This window comes from Triturus cristatus, chromosome 2_1 (assembly GCF_964204655.1).
Source record: "Triturus cristatus chromosome 2_1, aTriCri1.1, whole genome shotgun sequence".
Classification (NCBI taxonomy): domain Eukaryota; kingdom Metazoa; phylum Chordata; class Amphibia; order Caudata; family Salamandridae; genus Triturus; species Triturus cristatus.
The window spans coordinates 359,089,397-359,112,487 of NC_140581.1; the positions used below are offsets into that span (position 1 = coordinate 359,089,397).

The following is a 23,091-nucleotide window of genomic DNA, read 5'->3' on the forward strand; positions in this document are numbered from 1 at the left end:
GGGCGGGGGGCTCCAGAATCCACCCAAGCTTTCAGTGCCTTCTGCATATCTTCTTTGGTGTTGAGACCAGTGGTAGCGATTTTTAGTTCTTTGCAGAATTGCTTCAGTTCTCTGTGCGTGTATTCCTCCAGTTGTTCCGCCTGGAACACGGTACTCGTGTCATTTTCTGTGAGACTCATGGCGTTTCCTTCTGCCATCTTTGTCGGTAGTGCATCAGCCGTTCACGGTACGATCTCTAGATTATGGGCCCGAATCCCGTCGCTTGCCACCAATGTTAGAAGGCAACCTCAGAGGAGCCCGGAGGGGACCCTGACTATCCTGAGACCAACCCTCGAGGTATCGTAGCCGGGCACTGGCGGGAGACTCCTCAAGGGAGGAATCTCGTATCTAGGATCGCACACTCAGCACCACACGACAAAGAGACGCCACACCGTGAGTTCTTAAGAACAAACCTTTATCAAATCGGAGTCGTAGGATCTTTATGATCAGCACGGCAAGTATATACAAGTAGAGCACGGGCTCACAGAGTCTCGGGGAGGTGTAGGAGGTAGCGGGACAGTCTTTGGGGTTATGGATCAAATGCAGGGGCGTACCCAGCGCACAGCTCACAATCCTCGAGCTGCGGGATACGCTTGTCGTCGTCGGGGTCCGGCGGGACCAGGAGAGTCTGTGGGAGCCGCGAGTCACTCAGCAGGGCTCAAGCACAAGTTCGGAGGTCTTACGATCTTCAGGGAGCCGCGAGTCACTCAGCAGGGCTCAAGCACAAGTTCGGAGGTCTTACGATCTTCAGGGAGCCACGAGTCACTCAGCAGGGCTCAGGTGTTTCCAAAGGCGAATCTGCCGGATCGTCCCAGAGCACCCCTTGTTATAGGTCGACTCCTCTTTGATGTCCGGAGTCTGTGCAGGCAGGGGTCTTGTCACCTGGGGGTCGCTTGTCGGGGTTTCCTGCCATTGTCTTTTGATCCTTTCAGGGCCGGGTCGGGAGGAGTCCTAGACACCCAGCAGGCGTGGTGCCAGCCCTCGGGGAGGCCGGAGGGCCGATCGAAACCCACCTTCCCAGGGGAGCTCAGAGGTGCGATGGAAACTGCTCCTCCCTCTCTCATCCCAATGTCCTCCAGCCAGAGTGGCGCCTCTAGGCCAGGGTCGCGCTGGGGCCGGGCGGCCATCATGGTGCATGAAGTGGGCACGCGGGCCCGGTGTGGCCGAATGGAGGACGGCCACGGACGGGGAGGTCCGGGTCGGGTGTGTGTGTCCTGGTGGGAAGGATCGGCTAGGCCGTGTGCTCGGGGGCTGCATGAGGTGCATGGGTCAGGGTGTGTGGTGCGGGGACAGGGATGGCCATGCCACGAGGCCGGGTCTAACACTACCCTAATAGAAATCCAAAAATGGCTGGCCCATAACCATCTGAAACTCAACCAAGTTAAAACGAAAATCCTCCTCATAGCCAACAAAGAGCTGACCCCCCGAATCACGGAATGGTTAAAGTCTATTGATGCTCTCAACTGCACTCTCATCCCGGCAGACTCCGTGAAGTCACTGGGAATAACCTTAGACCCCAACCTTGACATGGTCAAACACATCAAGAACACCGCAAGATGTGCCTTCTTCAACTTAAAACTACTAAACAAAATCAAACCCTTCATCCCTCCAAATGACCTTAAGCAAGTCACGCAATCCCATGTGCTATCCAGATTAGACTACGGGAACGCCACCCTCACTGGCACGGCTAAACTACACCTTGCTCCTCTTAGATCTACCCTAAATGCAGCAGCCAGAATTGTGACGGGAGTGAAGAAATATGAACACATCTCCCCCGCTCTCAAAGAGCTCAACTGGCTCCCAATTGAATTGCGTGCTAACTTCAGAACTGCCTGTCTTACCCACAAAGCTCTGCACACTGGCAAACCCACCTATCTTGCCACCAAACTCAACAAAGTGGGACAGACAAGAAATCTTAGGAGCACCAACACTATGCTACTCATCCCCCCAAAAACCCATAAAGAAAAGACCTTATCTCGGTCTTTCTCTGGAAATGCACCTAGAATTTGGAACGCCCTCCCGATACATGTCAGGACGAACCCCTCCTTCAAAGAATTCAAAAGCCAGCTCAAAGCGCTCTTCCTCAATCGAGATCTCACAAATTGACAAAGGTCCTACAATGGCTGATCCGCCACCAACTGAGAATCAACCCATTACGAAAAGACCAAGGGGCGTATCAGCAAGGCGAGGCGATAATCATCGCTAAGCGCACTTAGCGCTAGGATAATTATCGCCGGCTATCGCTGGATTCTATCGCGGAGATAGTGTGCTATCAGCAACGCTTATCTTCAAAGCGATAGAAATCCATGCATTAACTAGGAAACACTTCGATTATCGCTTAATCGCACTGCGACCGGCAATACCTTTCTGATAGGGCAAGGTGGATTTAGCTATGTAATCCACCTCCCATTGGATTACATGGCTAAATCAGAAGAAAAGCAGGCGTAAGGAAAGTAGTGATAACCACGGTTAGCGGTACTTTCCTTATCGCTGTGCTTGTTAGCGTGAAGCTTGATAATTGGAGAAATGTCGGTAACCGACATTTCTCCAGTTATTTTGGGGAGGAATGCCCACTTTGCATCTCATTAGAGATGCGAAGCTGGGCGTTCTGGAAACAGGCACTAAGGCATGGATTCACCCATTAGCGTGTCCATGCTGATAGGGCGATGAAATTATTGCCGCTTTTTGTCCGAAAACAGATGTTAAAGTGGCGATAATTCTATTGCCTCGCCTTGCTGATATGCCCCTAACTCCTTAGAGCATCCTACTCTTGCCCCACACATTACTCTCCCTGACTATTACCTCCTCCACTACTATTCTGCATTCGATCGAAACATCGACCAATCTATGAACAATGTGTTTACTGTTTACTGTTCCACTCTTTGATTACTTAAGTGTTATTAGACAAATGCTGTAAAGCACTCCGATACCTTCGGGTCTGGCCAGCACTATATAAAACTCCAAAATAAAATAAATAAAATAACTGTTTACAAAAGGCCCAAATAAATGTACAGTTTGTGAACAAGAAAAAGACTCTTTATGTAAAAACCAAGACAAAATATCCTGTAGGATGTGATTGGGATCCACGAGCCAGGGCAGGGGTTGCAAACCTGTTGGCAAGGGTCGCAACGGGTTGCCTAGGGTTTTCAGTAGCAACCCCCTGGGGAGACCCAATTGACGTCCAAGACTATCAAGGCAAAGACTAAAGATAAACAAGTACAAAGATTAAGTTTAATGTATTCATCCGGAGGTCTCATAAACTTTTCCCGGCTTCACATTGACACTCGGTGCCTCCATTGCCAGGAATTCACCTCCACGCGCCCTCAGGTTACCTTCAGCTCGCGTGACGGTGCAATACTTCTCCGGTATCTTCTATGATTCACGTCCTTCAGGCCCACATCAGCGCGTGTCAAAGCCACAGGGCGCGAGGCTAAGAACGAAACTGAGCCCTGAAACGTTCGTGATGCTTTAGTCACAACGCAGGTTAACCAAAAACCGCAGCACATCCTTCACTGAGCTATAACTGAGGGCACCTGCAGCCCCGAGGGCAGCTGAGAGGTCCGGAAGAATGCGTCTTTCAGTCAGCCTCGCGGCTTCTGCAGCCCTTCTATTTCTGATCATTCCTGGAGGTGAGCATTTCTCGAATACACACAAGCACGCACAAACGCAGTCTGTCAGACGCACGTACCTACTACCCATGCACTCACAATGTGCACATACACATGCTTACTCATGCACACTCGCAGATGAGAACACATAAACGCACAGATAACCATGCTTACGCGCACACACACACTTACACACACGTGTGCACCCATACTGATGGACATACTCAAACGCAGGCACGCACGTACTCCCACACGCTCTACACACTGCGAGAATATAAGACCACTGACCGAGTTTATGTTTTCACGGTGTGACACACTGATGCATGCAGTACTATCCCTCTACATGAAAGAAATCATTGAGCCATTTCCCTGCGCACTTGTGAAGAAGTGCTTGTTTGTGTAGGTGCTGTGCCTGTGCTCGCAGTTACCTTTTTCCCTAAAAAAGCAAAACAATAATTTCTCAAAACAATATAAATACCTTAAAATCATGTTTTCGTCTAATGATGAGCATTCTGAATGTGTTAGAATTATACATAGGAACCTGTGTGCTTTACATAAAATGGTATGTGCTTTGCTAAAAAAAAAACTCTACTTTTATTTTAATACCTATATTATATTTGTAAGTGCTGCGATTTGCAACCATTTTATCTTCAAAGCCAGCTGCAAACTTTGCATAAAATGATTGTGAGTTATCTTGTGCACAGTGAACAGTCCAGAGAGGTACAGTCTGAATATGAGTCTTTATACATTTCTTTAGCAGTGGGAGTGTTCATACACTATTGTATTTGCTTGTGTATAAGTTATTTGATTGTCTCTTCAATTTGTACATGATCAGTTTACGCCTGTAAATGTAATCTTGTGCTCTTAATGCTACAGATGTGCATTTAGTTCTGTGAATGTATGCTCATTGGTATACATTACATTTGTTACTGCAATTGCCATTGCAGGTAATACTGTACTGTGTTGGTTAAAGTGTACATTGGTTAGACGTCATCACAATTGTTTGTGCGTTAATCATTAGAGTAAGTTCAAGGTGTTCCAGAGAGTTATTCAAGTGGGCTTTGCACCAGCTTCTTTATTTAACATCAAACCAAACCTGCAAACCTTCAGCCGGCGAATATTATGTCATTTGATGCGAACAACTTTTAGAAATGTGTGCCTATGAAATACCTGAGCAATGTGCAGCAAATTGCACGTGTAAGGAATTGAACATCCTATGAGTTTATTCAAAATTGGTGAGAGATTCCAAATCTTAAAACCACAAAGGATTTTGAAAACCTTATGGAAAGTGTAATTTAACCTAGGCTACTGCACTGTAATAATAATTATCCGTCAGTAAGAGACGTGTGTAACAGGGAGCTGAATATTTCGGTCCTACAAAACCAATGAGGAGGGGGGCGGGGGGGGGAGGATGTTCTGGTGGCAAGATGTCAACCATGAGCCTGAGTGGTTAGTAAATGTCACCAGCACCCAGTAGCCTGTTACCTGTTTTTAGTTATCTGATATTACTGTTCATTTAAATAAGGAGATTGGGATTGAGAGTAGTGCTGCATAATACTGTGCATGTTGTAGTGTAGCACTACTTGCTAGGACTCTTCATCGTTGGCATCCATTATTCCCAGGAATAATAATAATTTCTGAAAGTTATGGGGAATCAATTATTCATGAGTGTTACATCATTCTTATGAAGTTTGGTTCTGAAACCACTGCTGACAGAATATTCCAGGTTATGAACCAAACCTGCTTTTGATGTCAGGCAGCCATTGTTGTGTACACTCTAAGTCACTAATCATGCATGCCAGAAGTGGACCCTATGTGATAACCCTGCTAACAATAAATGCTGACCATGACTGAGCCCCTTTGGCACTACAACTGGGCAAAGGACATTAGCTGTAGCCTTATCTTCTGCCAGTCATCCTCCTCTCAGTACTCGCTGGGCATGGCCTGAAGACACGCCCATTGGGCTCGGGCATGGTCTGTACCTATGGACTTGCTTTGAACACTTTCTTAGGACATGCCATTTCCCAGAGTCCCCCCAGGATGATGTTACCGTGTAAAAACGTTTAGCAAACATAAACACGACCACACAAAATATGTGTTAATCAGAACTAACTTTACTAAAGGTAAATAATGTTAATTTTTAGACATGCCAAAGTTGGAGCAAATTTCTGATTTCTAAAACAGTGGCTCCTCTTGAATCTTTGCTCTACCCCACTCCTCTTCATAGCCCACCCAGGCTTCATTGTGGTCTCACAGATACAGAATCCAGGAGTCATACCCGCAAAATATAGACCACGACCTGTTTATTGGCTGCGTAGAATGGTATCTGCTAATCAAGTGATCTCATTGTGCAATGGTTTTCATGTTATGCTGGTTGTTAACAACTAACTAAACGGCATGAAAACAAATGGGGTTAAGACTATCGGGGGAGTCTCCTTACATATGTGTTCAAGTGAGCACTGAACAATATCTAAATGGAGTGAACAGAGAGGAAGAACCAATATCAGAAAGCCTCCAAACTGAATTTTTGGACTGAGGACTGCATTTGGAAAGTCCTTGATGGCCCCAGTCTAAGTCTTGTTGCCACAGTTCACCCCGACTCTGCACACATGCCTTTTCCACTAGTTTACATTTTCACTGCAGCAGCTTGTAAAATACTGGGCTTGGTAGAGCATGTTTGTGAAGATTGCTGCTGAAGTTTAACCATGTTTTACTGGGTTGTGCTTTCTACAGATCCGTGCATGGAAATCATTGGTGGGACTGAAGTGGCTCCACATTCCAGACCTTACATGGCTCTGATAAAGGACAACAATATCCTTCTTTGTGGAGGAACTTTGATTAAAGATGAATGGGTCTTAACAGCTGCGCACTGTGATATGTAAGTACTTTAAATAAAAAAACAATATGTTTCGGGTCAGTGGAGAGATATGGAAGCAAAAAGTGTACTTTGAAGTTTGTCTACAAAGGTGGAGGTGGGGAACAAACAGGTTTCTGTCCTGGCTTATAGCACTTTTACATGGTACAGCTTATGCCTAGCACCCCAGTTGAACCAGCACTTTCACATGTAAGGGGCAGAAAGTATGTTCTAACTGGGGGTGGGCGATATATTTGGCTCCGCCAGAGGAACTGGCGGAATTTTGGCCTCTCCGCATTACACATGTAACACAGAGTTCCGGCTAAATCCTGGTGAAGTTTTTTCTCACACACGACTCAAAAACAGTCAGTTGGCGAGCGATATTTGGCATCCCCTGGCGTGATTTTCAGTGGCTAGGAGGGCTCCCGGTGAGGTTTCTCCAATGTGGGCGGTCATGGGCAGTCACAACCATTCACAGTCTGAAAGCTACTCCTCGAGTAGAAAATCTACTTCAGCGGTAGAAAAATCAACTCGAGAAGCTGTGCACTTGCTGTTCGCACAGATTTTTCAGTACGGAAGGAGCTTCAGGCGCTAATCACAGCATGAGCTGTGTGGTGTGCCTATTTAAGCCCATTTGCGGCATTCCGCTGAATCTCGCAGAGCTTTTTTGTAACTCAGCAGAATTCCATAGAGTAAAACTCGGCAAGTTCTGCCCACGCCTAGTTTTAACTCAAAAAGGAGATTTCCTTACTTTGCTCAGGTAGACTGTGGGTAAAACTCTGTATTAGATCAGTCCCCAGGGGTCTGAACTGTTCTGACAGGTGTGGGTCAGTGAAGCATTAAACGTGTTCTAATCCCAGTGATGCCACCCAAGGACAGGCACACAGAATCTGGGACTGGTTCACAAAAGAAGTCCTTAAGCGCACATTAATACCCACTTACTTAAATCACAGGTTCTGTATTTACAGGGATAATACTTATAAACATCAAAACTCCTCAGCTGGTAGATAAGGGTTGGGGTGGGAGAGAGTTTGTTTGGGATTAGTAGAACAGGTAAAACCTTGGGTATTGACTAACATGTTGCAGGCTTTTCACACTGTGGAACACATCTAAGGCTACTCCAATAGCAGGCATTACCACATGTGTGCGCAGTATGGCAAAGGGAAGAGAGCACCTCCTAATTTCATGTGGATGAAGTTATCCGCAGGGAAGAATATTTCCCTTGTGGAAAAAAAAGGGTTTTGAAGATACACAAATCCTCTGCGCTTACAGACGGGGATTGCCCCAAGGAGCATGTGTGGTGGAGGAGCACAAAACAAAATGTACAATTTGCATACATTTCTAAGCATGCCAATGATTCTATAAATGTTCATAAAGGCAGAATTACCTGCTAAAGCACAGGCATACATCTATCAAGATATTTGTGACTTTTCCTGAATTGGGCCTTTTTTAGAGCAGCAGGACACAGACTTCCTTATGTTACAGATTGAGAGGATGAATATTTTGGTGTTATTGTGTCAAAGGAAAACATGTTTTCTAAATGTTCTTTCCCCCTCTGTGGTTAAGTGGAAACATTAATAGTGATGATGAATCCAAAAGCAAAACTCAGGAATGACATGAACACAAATTAACAGGTAGAAACCACAAACGTAAGAAACAACTTCAAGGGAAAACTAAGAAGGACACAGTGGGCTGTGACATTTTGCCTTGTCACGAGGCCAGGGACTGAGCAAAAGCCTTTGGCCCTGGACCCCAAATGTCTTGATGTTAAGGAAGGGCATGTTGCCAGAAAGAGTTTTATTAAGTTTGCATATACAAATTGATATCACTCGTGGTTTGGAGCACGTACAAAGACAAGTAATAAAGAAAGAAATGTTAGCTGTGCACCTCACTTTATCTCAAAATATGTAAATTTGGCAACTGAAGAGTGAGAGACATAAAAGGGTGACATTCCTTAAGCGACACTTTCTGGAAACTTGTGCTCTCCACCAGCATGCTCAACTCTGCAGGAGAAGGAGTCCACATCTCTTTCATCAAGGGAGACTCTTCAACCTCTTGACTAGTGGTGGGAGGAAATTATTCTAGCTATAGTGGTCAGATTTTTACTTCTAACCCTAGTGTGGAGAATGCCTGCCAGCGCTATGTGGTAAAATTCACAACTGAATCTGCCAAGATTGGGATCAGTCATCCTGCTGCCCCTCTGGGTGAGATGTATGTGGTCAGAGAGCTATACTCACCACAGTCAAGGGACTGGCCTGCAATTAGGCCTGAGGATGGGCACAGGGAATGTCATTTCTGAGTGTCGTATAACATTAATTTAATGTTTTCACGGAAACATTGAAAAATAATTTACACAAGCACGATATCGGATCTCTGCCTCCTCAATATCTTCATTTTTAATGCTTTGGCAATTTTTCATTTGCATCAACAAAATTTCTTTTTTGAAAGGCCTTTTAGGTTCTACAATCTGATAGCCTTTCTAAGCGAAGTTGAAATACTTTTCTTTGCCTACCCTCTGTATCCTTCAATAATGCCATCTTAATGGAATTGGGTTACTGGTTGAGGGGGGTGAAACCCTACTCAAGCAGGAACCACATTCCTTGTCAGGGTGAAGTCACAAACAAACCCTAAATTAACCTGTGCTTAACCCTCGGGTAGCTTGGCACAGAGTAGTCAGGCTTAACTCAGAGGCAATGTTTAAAGTATTTCTGCAACACTTCAAACATTAATACCGTGAAAACACACCTGTTCTAACACAGGCAAGATGACAGCAGGCAGCAGGTCAGAACAGAAGGGCAGCAGAACTTAAGAGCAGCAATCCAGCAGAGTAGCAGTCATTTCTACAGCACAGCAGTCCTTCTTCCTGGCAGAGTATTCACAGGTCCAGAAGTGTACTGAAGAGTTGGTGTCTGAGGTCCAATATTTATACCCAATTCTGCCTTTTAAGTGGGAGAAGCTTATATAAGCTTCCCTTTGAAGTCCATAGGCATTCTGCCTTTCTGCCGTAGCTCCAGAATAACTACAGGGGGTATGCAGTCCTTCGTGTGGAGGCAGGGCACAGCTTACTCAAATTTAAATAGGGCTGTGCCCAGCTCCACCCTCCCATACTGCCAGTGATAGCCCATACAGGCATACCTTAGCTCTCTACTCTGTGTGGTTTTCTAGGAGCAATATACAAAGTCCAACTGTCAGCTGCAGACAGTCACGTGACCCAGGAACAGGCTACAGGCACGAAATGGCTAAGGCAGGAAATGCCAACTTTATAAAAGTAAGAGCAAGAAGTGTCCTAGCCGTCACCTTTTAAATGCTGCTACATTAATTTATCAGACTATGAACCAAAAATTCAATTGATATTGGCTTAAGGCATTTATTTGCTGCTCATTTCTATGTACTTTACTCCACATTTGAATCATGGGTCAGAGAAGTTAGATACATTTCAGTCTAGAACAAATTAAACTTATTTATGCCACAGATCAAACAAAAACATACACACTTCGTGGTGAGGTAGTGTGATGTAAAAAACAATACATGAACAAATCATACAAAACAACAAACTATGCAAACATTATGTCACCAGTCTTAATTCACAAACAAAGCAGCTACTTGGATATCCGTTAACATCAACATTGTATAACTGAGTTAAGTAAACTGGCAGAGGTACGAAGTCTCTATAACTCCACTTGGGACAGGCTGAGGGCATTGGAGCTCAAAAACTACCAGGCGAGACAACATGAGGAGGGAGGCAGGGCCGGAAGGTTACTGGCCTGGTTGATTAGGCCCGAAAGTAGGGGAGCGCCGATTTCTAGTATCACCAACTCAGCTGGGCAGGTGTTGTGCTCTCCGAGAGCTATTAACGAGAATATTATGAGAAATTATAAGAGCAACCAGGAGGTACTCAGGGTGACGTATTGCTGGCTTATCTTGATGGGCTGTGACAGCCAAGACAAGAACAAGACAATCAGGACTCATTTGCTTTGCCAGTCAAGCAGGTGAAATAAGGACAGCAATTCAGGGAATGGCACGGGGGAAAACACCTGGGCCTGATGGTGTACCGACAGAGTTCTGTGTTGCCTTTATAGACATTTTAGCCCCGAAGCTTGAACAAATATATACTACTGCGCTTCGTGAAAAGAGGCTACCGCCCTCGATTAGAGAAGCATTGGTGATACTTTTACCAAAAACCATGAATGTACATCCAACAGTGACTGAATTAAGGCCTCTGTCCATGCTAAACCTGGATTTTAAAATATTAAGCAAAACATTAGCGACCAGGCTTCTACCCACCCACATGCAAAGATTGGTCCACACTGACCAAAATGGGTTTATTCCATCACGCTCCACATCTATTAATTTACAAAGATTGTACAATGTCCTGTTACGCAGAGATCTGGGTAACTACCCTTACGCCGTGGTAATGGCGATAGACCTGGAAAAGGGTTTCGACTCACTAAGGTGGGATTTTCTATTGGCAGCAATGGCGAAAATGCAGATGGAAGCGGGATGGTTAAACTGGGTCCGCCCTTTATATGAGGATCCCAAGGCTCGGGTGCGCACGGGCAATACGGTGTCTATACCATATACCTTCTACCATCTATAGGGGAACTCAACAGGGATATCCCCTATCACCACTGTATTTTACTTTGGCGATGGAACCCTTGGCAGCAAGAGTTAGACAGGAGAGTGAGAGATTGGGGGTGATACTTGATGCAATTTGTCACATAATATTGTTAGAAAGACCTATGTGTTTCCCTTGCACCCTACCTTACCTAGACCTCTGGCCTTCCCACCGGACCTGGAATGGGCACCGGTCTCTTTTAAATACCTGGGAATCCGGATTAATCACACGCAGGTAGATCTGTTTGACGGGAACCTTGGAGGCGCATTAAGGGTGCTTTGAGCAAACGTGGCCTTTTGGCGAATACTTAAGCTACCTGTTATGGCTAGAGTGGCACTGTCAAAGATGGTAGTATTGCCCCGTCTTCTCTATTATTTTGTCAACTTGCCAGTGGTAATACCTAAGACCTGGTTTAGGACATTAGACATGATTTTGAGGGACCTGTTGTGGGATGGGGGACGAAACAGAGTATCTTTCCAGACATTGAGGCTGCCGCTTGCAGGTGGGGGATTAGGGGCCACAGATTTCAAGGCTTATTATTTAGCAGCCCAACTACAATGGCTGGCTAGATGGCTTGAGGGGAGAGGACTTGACACATTATCTCTGCCTCCTAGCACAAGACCAACAGTTTTGCTTCCTAGGATGTTGAATCTCTGCCAGAAAATCAAACATATGGGAGTGTTACTCTCCGTGGCATTGACTTGCTGGGACAGATGCACGACACGATCCAGGAGTGTTCCGCTCTATGCACCACGTATTTCCCTGGTTGGGCTCCCCCAAGCGGGAAGGGGTCCTCCCCTCACACAGCGACAGTTGCAAGGATGGGATGACGTTGGGGTACAGACGGTTGGAGACTGTTATAATGAGGGCGAACTGCTTCCCCTAGAAGAATTCCTGGAATATCAAGACTTACCACCGGGACAGTTTTTGAACTACCATAGGATTCGGGGGACGCTGAACAGACCTATGTGGGAATGAGGTGCGGGAGCCGGATACTACGCAACCTTGCAGGCGATGGTGACTTTGGGTTCTGCTGGGCACTTGGTGAAGTGGCGTTACCTGGCAATAATGTGGGAGAGATGGGAAGGTACATTAAATAGACAACTGACGGAAAAGGAATGGCAGAAGGTTCTAGGCGGCCCAAATAAGGTGTCCCGAAATGCGGCCTTTAAATTCCTGCAATTCAATATACTACATATACTACATAGAACGTATCTCACCCCACATCGGCTGAATGTGGTTTACGGGGGGGAGAACAAGGCCTGTGCCACATGCGCCCAGAAGGATGCAGACTTTGACCATATGATCTGGTCCTGCCCAGGGCTGAGAGACTACTGGACTAAGATAGTGATTAATAGAGTCCTGACACTAACCATGGTGTGCGCCCCGGAGATCTGTCTCTTGGGTCTATTCCCGCGGCCCAAATCTAAACATCTAAGACTTCGATTTGTCGATTTGGCTTTGCTTCTGGCTAAGAGACGGATAGCACTTAAATGGAAGGCTAGGCAGGCTCCATTGGTGGTTAAATGGGAGGAAGATGTCTCTAGTTGGGCCAGAGCAGAGGAGAGGGCTTTGATAAAGGAAGATAAAATCACGAAACGGCGTAAACTGCTTGCGGAGCCCTGGGCTGATATTGTAAAGGCATGGGAAATGCGCCATGCACCTGTACAGTCCTCAGACACGGATTCAGCTGACCCTGAAGACATGCAGGAAGAACCCACCCCTATACATTAATAGACGATGGTGGGCATGGACTGGAAGCATTGATTGGAGCTCCTGGGAGCTGGGGGGTTGAGGGTTTAGCACACTGATGGAATGTTACGAGTAGAGCAGTCGTTGCTTCCCCTTTCCCACCCGCCCCCCCCCCTCCACCCGCGTGGTCCCCTCCTCAGGTTCTCAAAATAGCGACAGCCTACAGATTCTGGAAGTTTACATAGACTAAGACCCCTGGTAGTTAGTTACAAGTTACAGTTGAGTGTTCAAAGTGCTGCGGCACAGAGTAAATATCAATGGGATATAATTTCCATTGTTTTCCTTTTATGTGGCGAGTATTATCTTTTACGTTATGGCCGTTTATGCTAAAGAATTATAAATAGTGCTTTTTGTTGAATAGTGTATGCTTTTGTAATGGACACTGTCATTACCTGAAATAGGTACTCCCTATTGGAGAACATACCTGTTAGACCAAGCATCCTTTGCGTGGTTTCCCCTGACTTTTTGCCTCTACCTCCTGTATTTTTGACACTGTGCTGGATTTCGTTTTTGCTGGTTTAGATGCTTTGGGCTGCTGAACAGTGCCAAAGTGCAAGTGCTCCCTGGTAAAATTGTTTTTGTGATTGGTTATCCATGATTGGCATATTTGCTTTACCAGTAGGTCCCTAGTAAAGTGCACTGAGTGTGCCAGGGCTGGTAATTCAAATGCTACTAGTGGGCCTGAGGCACTGATTGTGCCACCCACATGAGTAGCCCTAAAATGGTGTCTCAGGCCTGCAACTACAGTGCCTGTGCGCAGTCAGTGAACTGCCATGTTGTCCTGGCCAGTGTACACACTTGCCAGGCCTAACCCTTCCCTTTTCTTACACATTGGATACTTCTATGGTAGGCCCAAGGTACCCCCCTGGGCAGAGTGCAGTGTATATGAAAGGTAGGACATGTTCTAGTGTGGGTAACATGTCCTGATAGTGAAATACTGCCAATTTTGTTTTTCACTTTTGAAAGGCTATCTTGCCCATAGGTTAGAATGGGGAATGCTGTGTATCATATTTATCTGCATATCTTCCCATAGCGGCAAGATAGACATATGGAGTCTGGTATCCCTCAACTCAGAATTTGATAATGCATCTTTTAGGAAAGATGGTTTTTAAATTCCGTGTTTGAAAATAGCACTTTTAGAAAGTGACTATTTTCCTGTTCAACCTTTCTGTGTGCCTCTGTCTGTTTGTGTATTGACTGTTTGGTTTGTGAGTGACAGGGGCTAGGGGTGGCTCCAGGAGGGAGGGTGAGTCAGCACTAGGCTGAATAGACCTATCTGCACTCAGAGTGGTGGGAGGAGTTGCACCTGGGCCTGAATAGGGCTGTGCCTGCCTTCCATAATGTTGGCTCCACCTCCTGCAGTGTGTCTGATGGCCCTGGCCTCCCCTCACCAAGAAAGAAGACATGCCCTGGCAGTGTGCACCTAGAACTGGTTTGGACTGGGTCCTGGTCCTAGACCCCTCACACATGTAAGAACAAAGGGGCATATTATCAAGGACGGCGTTAAAAATTATCGCCGGTTTAGCGGCAGAAAACTGCCGCTAAAGCGGCGATAATGGGCTTGATAATATGCCCTTGAGAATTCCAATAGAAGTCCATGTTCTGGTGTGAACATGGCTTCTATTGGAATTCTCCAGGGCATATTATCAAGCCCATTATCGCCGCTTTAGTGGCAGTTTTCTGCCGCTAAACCGGCGATAATTTTAACGCCGTCCTTGATAATATGCCCCAAAGACTTTTGGGGTATAATTATATAAGACCTGAAACCCCAGTAAAATTAGACTACTTTGGAACCAAGAAGGAACCTCTGCCCAGGAAGATCACCTGAAGAAACTGAGGAGAAGTACTGCCCTTGTTGTGTGTTCTGGGGCTTTCCTGCAGTTTGCTTATTCTGCTGAGGGTGAGGCTAAAGGACTTTGCTGTGTGCTGTGTCCCCCCCTTCTTGAAGAGAAAGGACTTTGCTGTGTCCTAACAGTCTCCAAGGGCCTGAGGAGAGCTGGCCTCATGTTTGCAACTCAGGGACACAAACATTGCAGAAGAAATCCACTTGTGAATGCCCAGTGCGTGTGGCTGCGCACTGACTGTGGCCCCATGAACCTTGCCCTGCTGCCCGTGTTTTAAATCACTCGGTGAGCTTGTCAGCACACATCAGGGCCCTGGGTGGGGGCACCTCCCGATAAGTAGACTAAGGGAATAACATCACCGCTACCGACCCGAGATCGACGCACGCACTGAGGGCCGGTGTCAGTCCATCACAAGCCCCCGATTGCCCAGAGAGGAGTTGTGGACTCTGGAATCACCGCTGCTGACCCGGGGACTGCGAAAACTTTGCAACTGTTTCCGCCTGCAACCGAGAGCACCATGACGTGTTCGGCCCCGGCCTGCCGCCTAGCAACTGAGGGGCTCGGCAGGAGCCGCACTCGGATTTGGCAAACCCGCATCGCCTGAGGCCAAAAGCACACTGTGACCCCGTCGGCCCAGGCCTGCTGCCTAGCAACTGAGGGACTCGGCCGGAGCTGCGCTGCAATTGGTTGAGCGCGCAACACTGGATTTGAAGCTGGGGCGCTTTCCCAAAGCGAAGCTGCGCCACCCGGAATCGAGTCGGATTGAAGGCCTCCACTAACCCGCATACCAAAGGTAACTGGCTACGGTCTGGGGACCGAAGCTGACACGGGGGAAAGCGGGAGGAACCGCGCCTGAAGAGCGGCTTGCAGTGAACCCAGTCAGCTGGTGACCAGCGCGCGCCCGCGCCGGCATAACAGGGGGCAATTTGATGCTAAAGATAAGAGCACCTTTCCCTTGAAAGTGACTTTCCACAAGCTTGAAACCGGAAGTCTTACAGTCATACTTCTACAAATACTTTGACTGTTGCAAAAACGTTCTAAAGAACACAACAAGAGAGCCATTGATTTTTGAAGTAACTTTATTGGCATATGTTGGTTTGTTGACATTTTTGATCCTGCCTAAATTATATAAAGAGATCTATATTTTTATAACCTGTGTGGTGTAAGTTTGTGGTGGGTCATTATATTACTGTGAGTGTTAGTGCAAATACTTTATACATTGCCTTGGGGATAAGCCTGTCTGCTCGTGCCAAGCTACCAAGAGGGTGAGCAGGGGTTATCAACAGTGTGTACCCCCTTACCCTGACTAGAAGCAAGGGTCCCTACTTGGTCAAAGGTACCTACCTCTGCCAACTAGAGACCCCCAGTTCTAACAATACCATGGAGAGGAATTAATAGAAGGAAGCATTGTACTGGGAAAGGGATCATCCCTTGTAAACGTTCACAGAGAGCGGGTGGCGGCCTAATTAGAGGAGATGACTACCCTGTATACACAATAACTGTAACAGAAGGAATGAAAACTGTATATGTAGTGTACCATATACCTCTTATCATGGCTCCGTAATAGTGTGGAGTAAAACTGTTATATATATATAAATGCCAATAAAAAGATGTTTAAAAAAAAGATTGGATACATTTCCCTTTGGGGAATCTCAGCCTGTAAATGTAACTCAGACCTGCCACTGCAGAGTCTGTGAGCAGTTTGATACTGCCATGTCGACCTGGCAAGCTCACCCACTTGCCAGGCCCTAACCTTTCCTATTCTTACATGTAAGACACCCCTAAGGTAGGCCCAAGGTAGCTCCATGGGCAGGGTGCAGTATATGTTAAAGATAGAGGCAGAAGGGGGTATGGTCGCACTCTGTATTACTCTGTGGGTTATCCGGATGAAACAGTGTGATTGGCGGTCATCTGGGATTGGGTGCTTCAGAGCGTCACCTTATGTTCAACAGGTGAGAAATCACAACTAGAAACTGAAAAGCTATTCACTCGGGAAGAGGCAGCTCTGATCTGCACTCATGTGCGCAACGGAATGCGCTTTTTAAATGTAGAAAAGAAATGTTTTCAACAATGGTATGAGAGATTTCCAGAACTGAGTTTTATTCACTCATAGTCCAAGGATTATCAAATGTTATCTCGTGTATCAACATGAAACATAGTTTGATACTGTAGATGTTCAGTACATGTTTTCCTTATTTTCAAAATTATCTGGTCACAGAAACGTGTTATCTCCGATGCATTTCGGGTTCTACCCTTCTTCAGGGGCCGTGCGTTTCTATAAAGAAATCATAATATGCATGTATGTCAAGAGCTGAGAGCACCAAACTGTCTAATAGTACAATCTGAAGGGTTGTGAGAGGGTGAGGGGTCCAAAATTCAGTGAGGAAACGTGAAACAAATCAAAGAGTTCCAGTGGTTAATAGCCTGCTTAATGAGATGGGACAGTAACCCAGTGTGCAAAGGTGCCGAAAGTATAAAAGTGTAAAAACGACTGAAGCTGAACTAAAAAATTAATGGTGACAGTCAATTTTTTCGGAAGCTGAGAAGGCGTGCAACAGAGAAAAACACCAGGAAAGTGACATGGGTGCCGAATTTTCTAAGTAAATCGTGCCGGTCTCTGGAAACGAGGATAGAACAAACGTGTTCTGAAGTAAACGCGTAGACGAAAGGGAAACGGGAGAAAGACAAATTTTCTAAGCAGATAGTGCCGGGCTGTGGAAACGAGGATATAACCAGCACGTTCTGAAGTGAAAGCGTAGACGAGAGGGAGACGAGAGAAAGCAAATGCCTGTGTGAAGATAGTAGAAACTCTACTGTCGGTGTCCTGATGAGAAGTGAAACTCCTCCATTACAGGTGGGCGCTAAAGTATAGAAGCGTGATCTGGAACTACAAGCGGTGTAACCCCAGTGAAGAGAAGAAAGCGAAAGAGGACTGCACTGTAACCTGAGTGACCAGGGACGCCGACTGGCGTTCCTGGAAACATGTGAAACACCAATACGATCGAGTAACAAAACACGGCTGATATAATATAGTGAACGAGAAGATAATACTGTGAGAATGTTGAAAGAATGACAAGAGGGAACTAAAAGGAATCGTGAAAAGAACACAATACGTGAGTGTTACGTGAACAATTGTGACACATGCCAGTGTAACCCAGTAATAAATATAACGTGGGAATAGAAAGGAATGATCCAGACAAAAGGAGATATAAAAGACTATACAATCGGAGTAACTTGAAAAACAGGAAGCTTATGGATAATGTTGGCAGAAATACACACGCTCCTAACCAAGAGACAGTGTGTAAGTGCATAGAATAGGCAGGTAAATGCGTGCTGCGTAGAAGACAATACAAAACTGTAAGCAACATAAAACAAGTTGCGGGTGACAGGTCACGTTCAAAGGTAGATGCAGATCTGTTGGTACACGTCCTGTCACCCGCAACTTGTTTTTGTACGGACTATCTCTATGGATCTACACATGCACATGATCTCTATTTCGAGCTCCTGCAAGAAAGTCAGGTTTGACATTTTTTTTTGGTCTTTGATTATTGAGTTGCGCTGAGACCACATATCTGCAGCGTTACTCAACTGTCATTTTCACTTTCAAAAATACACAAGCCGTGCGACAATGTTTGCACGAGCTTACCTTCTTCCAACTTTTGGTCGCGCGCAGTTCTCTCTGTGGTGTGTTTGTGATGCACATCTCACCTCGGTTGTGGTTATGCCCTCCGGCGTTTTGCCGCACGCTGATGACTTGAGCCACTCTGCCCTGCGTCTTTCTGCGTGCCTCCATATTTTTTTATTTTTTTTGGGACGCATTTCATCCACATCTTCCAGCGTTCCGCGTGCTGTGCCAACCATGACAAGATGTCTCTCTCATAATCTCCGCCGTACCGGATTTGTGCTGCCGACCACCGCAAGTACTGTGTTCTATTTACAAAACTTCTTGACATCTGGCTGTGTGTCAATCCCTCTCTGCAATGTGTTTTGGATTTGTCATCTACACGTCTATCCAGAACAATTTTACCCTTGGCGAACAACTTATCGTTTTAGGAAATCTCGATCAGTGTTGTTTGACTGCCTAAGGTCATCACCTTCTTCGTCTTTTAAAGCTTGCCTATATCACAGATCCTCGCGACAGGCACATCTATGACTACCATGTTATACTCTGTATGGTGGATGTACTATTTGATTATCAGCTGTTGTCATTCAAATGTTTTTACAAATCTTGTTTCATTGTACCATCTACGTGTTTTTGCTTTACAGGTGCCACTTCATTCACTATTCTTCACGTGGGGATGTTTTTTGTTTGACATCTTTGTATATTTAGCACACTCTTTTCTTATTGTTTGCTGGAAACTAGGTTTCTCTGTTTGTCTGCTTGAGTTTTGTTGTGTGTCACTTTGATACTGTGACATGTTAAGGTATGTTTTTTTGTACACTTGTCTGGGTGTTGGTCCCAGCTTCACAGCGACTGCCTTTTCATTCTTGGTTCTTTTGTTACGCTCAGGGCAACTATGCAACGGTTTTAGTCCGTTTGCATCTTTTGTGCTTCTCTTTCCTAAGAGATTAGTCATGGGTTCTCACCCATACATTTACAGTCTAGTTTACCCTACACAGGGTGTATGTTATGGTCCTTAGTCTCATCTGTTTTTTTAGTACGATTATACAATTTTCATATGGGAACTATTCGGTTCCCTTTCACAGAGGATTCATGTGCAAAGGTTACAGTCCTTTTGCATTAGCACGGGTTCTTACCTCAATTTTCAGGTTTTTTTTTTGTTTGGAATATGTCATGAGTACCTACTCATATGTGCTGTTTAATACAGTTACATTTCTACAGTGCACGGTGTGGTTCTTACACAAAAAGTTTGTCCTTACACTTAGAATGTGTATGGGGAGTGTTCCCAGTTTTGTGCACAACGTATCTCTTTCCTAAGAGATTAGTCATGGGATCTCACCCATGCATTCTAGTAGTTCACATATTTAGCTTACGTTTTTACCCTATTTGAGTGCATTTCATGCTTACATTGCTAAGTATGTTCCGTTTCTATTGTATTTTTATTTATATTTTTTTTGCACTGTTATCTTTGCATTACATGTTTGTCATTGCGATAATGGTGTTTAGATGAGGAATCAACCTTATTTTTCCCTCATCTTCCTTGTTCTTTCTTCATTTCTGTTTTCCTTCTGAGATCTTCTTCTCGTGTCTGCTGTGGATTCTGGACCTTACTTTGCTTTTCTGTCGTTTTTCCTTCCTCTGGTTTGTCGCAGCCAGTAGCCCTGTGTTCTGTTAGTTTTCCTTTTTCAGCCCCATTTCATTCCTGTTCTGGCCAGTAGGTGCGTTTTGGGGAAGTCTTTTGTGCTTTCTTTTATCGTTTTCTCGTACGTTGTTGTTTTTTTTTCTTCTTCCCTGTTGTGTAAGAAGGGAGGATGGTGTCTATGTTTGATTTCCTTTCTTCTCTGTTCCTTGATTTCCCTCTTGTTGCTCTTCTTTCTATTGTTATTCTCACACTGCTCTTCTTTTGATGGATGTTCTCTCATTGTTGGTCTTTGCTTTTGTTTAATCCTTTTGCTTTCACTTTCTCATGTTCTCCTTTTCTGTTTCTAGCTTGTTGTTTTCCCGTATAAGAAAGGGGGATATGTTATATCCTGCTTATGCTAATGCAATGCCATTCTACCACTAGTGGAATGTTAATATGATGATGCTGTCAGAATGTTGGGAATCTGCAGAGAGTAATGACAGTTGACTGGGCTGAGCTGCCTGCTGGCTGCTCCTGGTGGGGTCTCCCTCTGGACCTGAACTGATCCTGATCTGGTCCTGTTCTAATCTTCCTGTGATCTTGTACCATCTTCTAATAAACCTCTTTAAATCATCTCAACTGAGTGGACTTGATCACTACAGACATGTATTGAGGTGTGGACATGTCCTGATAGTGAAATACAGTGTATTTCATTTATCACTATTGAAAGGCTATCTGTACCATAGGATACAATAGGAATTTATTTATAACAACTTATAACTTCCCCATGGTACAAGATAGGAAATAGAGTTTAGTATGCCTGAACTCAGAATATAAAAATGCATCTTTTAGTGAAGATTATTTTTATATTGTGTGTTTGAAAATACCACTTATAGAAAGTGGGCATTTTCTTGCTTAGCGACCCTGTGTGCCTCTGCCGGTTTGTGTATTGACTGTCTGGCTTTGGAGTGACATGGGCAGGGGATGTGCATTCTCTCAAACTGCCACTGGGGGGGTATTGATGTGTGTCCTGCCTTTCCTGAACGAGTCAGAGCTGGGCTGAATAGACTTGGGCTGCATTTAGAGTATTTAGAGTAGGGGAGGAGATTTCCTTGCACCTGAATCGGCCTGGTCTGCATTATTCAATGTTATCTCCACCTCCTGCCGGGTAGCTGCAGCAGAGAGGACAGAACTGGTTTTGGCTGGGCAAAGAGCCTCTCTGCCACCAGAGAAAAAAAGGAGTTTGTGCTCTAAAAAGTGGGGCCCAGACCTCTGAACCTTAGATTACTTCTGAAATTCAAGAGGAACCAGTGCTAAGGAGAAAAGCTGGAGAAACCGATGAGAAATACTGCCCCTTTGCTGTGTGCTGTCTGGGGTTGGTCTGCAGTGGCTGTTTCTGCCAAGGAAAGAACAAGTACTTTGATAAGTGTTGTGTCCCCTGCTTGAGTAAGATCTCCAAGGGCTTGAAGTGGAGCTTGCCTATGTTTTGAAGTCTCAGGAATACAATGACTTCACCCCGAGCTCCCCTGAACTTCCTTGCTGGGAGTTCTGACCTGCCAAGAGGTGCATGTTGCTGTTGTGGGCCTCTGAAGGTGGTTCCTGATTTTAGTAGCTGGAAAAGTAATGCAAAGATGAGAATCGCAACACATTCCCACCTGTTTCCGATGCATCACCGAATAAACCAACACAGCTCCTACCCGTGGCGGTAAAAATCACCACACGCCGCATCTAGTGCACCAATCTACGAGGTCCGGGATCACCGCACCTATTCCGACGCAGGACCTGCTGTGCAGCTCCAAAACCAACACATGGTGGGACCGCAGCTGGAGAAACCAATGCAGTGCCATTGCCACTGCCGCATCGAGAACAGACGCATAACCAATCCTCAAGCACGCTCCAGGGCACCAAGTCTACAGCAACGCTGGGGCCGCAGTAGGAAACTGACGCATCACCTCTCCGCCCTGTAAGAAACCAATGCATCACCTCCCCTTCAGTAAGGAACTGACACATCACCTCCCCTGAGTGGCAGTAAGGAACCGACGCATCACCTCCCCTAGAGTAAGGAACCGACGCATAACCTTCCCTGCGTGTAAGGAACCAACACATAACCTTCCCTGCGGCTGTTTTTGTTATGATATTGATGCATCCTAGGTGCTTTGTGTTGAAAGTGTTGCATCTATAGTTTGCTATGGACAAAACTCTTTCTGCCTTTTAAAAGTCATATTTTGATAACTGTATTGTGGATTTTTGCCATTTTGGTCTTGTTTGGTTCATATAAAGATTACTTATTTTTCTAAACTGGTGTGGTGTCCATTTGTAGTATTTTTGCTTTATTGCTGTATGTGTGCACAAATGCTTTTCACACTGCCTCTGAGATAAGCCTGTCTGCTCGTGCCAAGCCACCAAGGGGGTGAGCAGGGGTTATTTTAGAAGTGTATCCCCCCTACCGTGACTAGGAACAAGGGTCCCTACTTGGACAACGATGCAAACCATTGCCAGCGAGAGACCCCCATTTCTAGCAGAGAGCCTCTACAGGATCGTTCGGCACTTCTCAGATTGCACCTCTCTGAATTTAAACTATTGTTGATCCAAGGTTTGGAGTCTTTGGAGGACTTTCTTTTTAGTTGTAAGGGGACAACAGATTCTAAAATACTCAATATAGAGCTGTTGCAATTATCCCTGAGGTCCTGTACCTCAGACATGTGTTCTTGCTGAGAGAAATCAGTTCATTCATGTTTGAGTTTCGGAGAGATCATTTCCAGAGCCTGGGATTCTTGTCTTGTGATCTTTTCTAAGACCAAGGTTCACTGATGTGGAAGGAGATATAATGATGATCAGACCAGTCACACGGGGCAATCGAGACCAATTGAATAGCATTGGATTTAACAATAATAAGGTCCAGGATCGAGCCCAGAATGTGAGTGGGACTATCACATATTTGAATAAGGCTAAGGTCCGCAAGGAAGGTTTTGAGAGTGTTCACTGCCGGGACCTTCAAGTAATTCCAGTGTAGATTGAAGTCTCCGAGGAAGATTTGGGGACAATGTTGCCCCACATTGGAAGAAATTATTCCCATGATATGTTCAACGAAGGGGAGGTTATCTCCCCGCGGATGGTAAAACATGTGCAATTTGCA

At 45.5% G+C, this 23,091-nt stretch overlaps 1 protein-coding gene across 1 annotated transcript in view; it reads left to right on the forward strand.

Annotated features, from left to right (window-relative positions):
* The first annotated feature begins 3,433 nt into the window (after window positions 1-3,433).
* The window catches only part of LOC146864197 (granzyme A-like), a 59,237-nt gene continuing 39,579 nt past the window's right edge, over window positions 3,434-23,091 (forward strand). Inside the window, exons 1-2 of the mRNA XM_085631286.1 lie at window positions 3,434-3,668; window positions 6,381-6,525. Of these exons, the coding sequence (XP_085487412.1) occupies window positions 3,608-3,668; window positions 6,381-6,525 (206 nt within the window). The 5' untranslated portion in view covers window positions 3,434-3,607. The remainder of the gene's footprint in view (window positions 3,669-6,380; window positions 6,526-23,091) is intronic.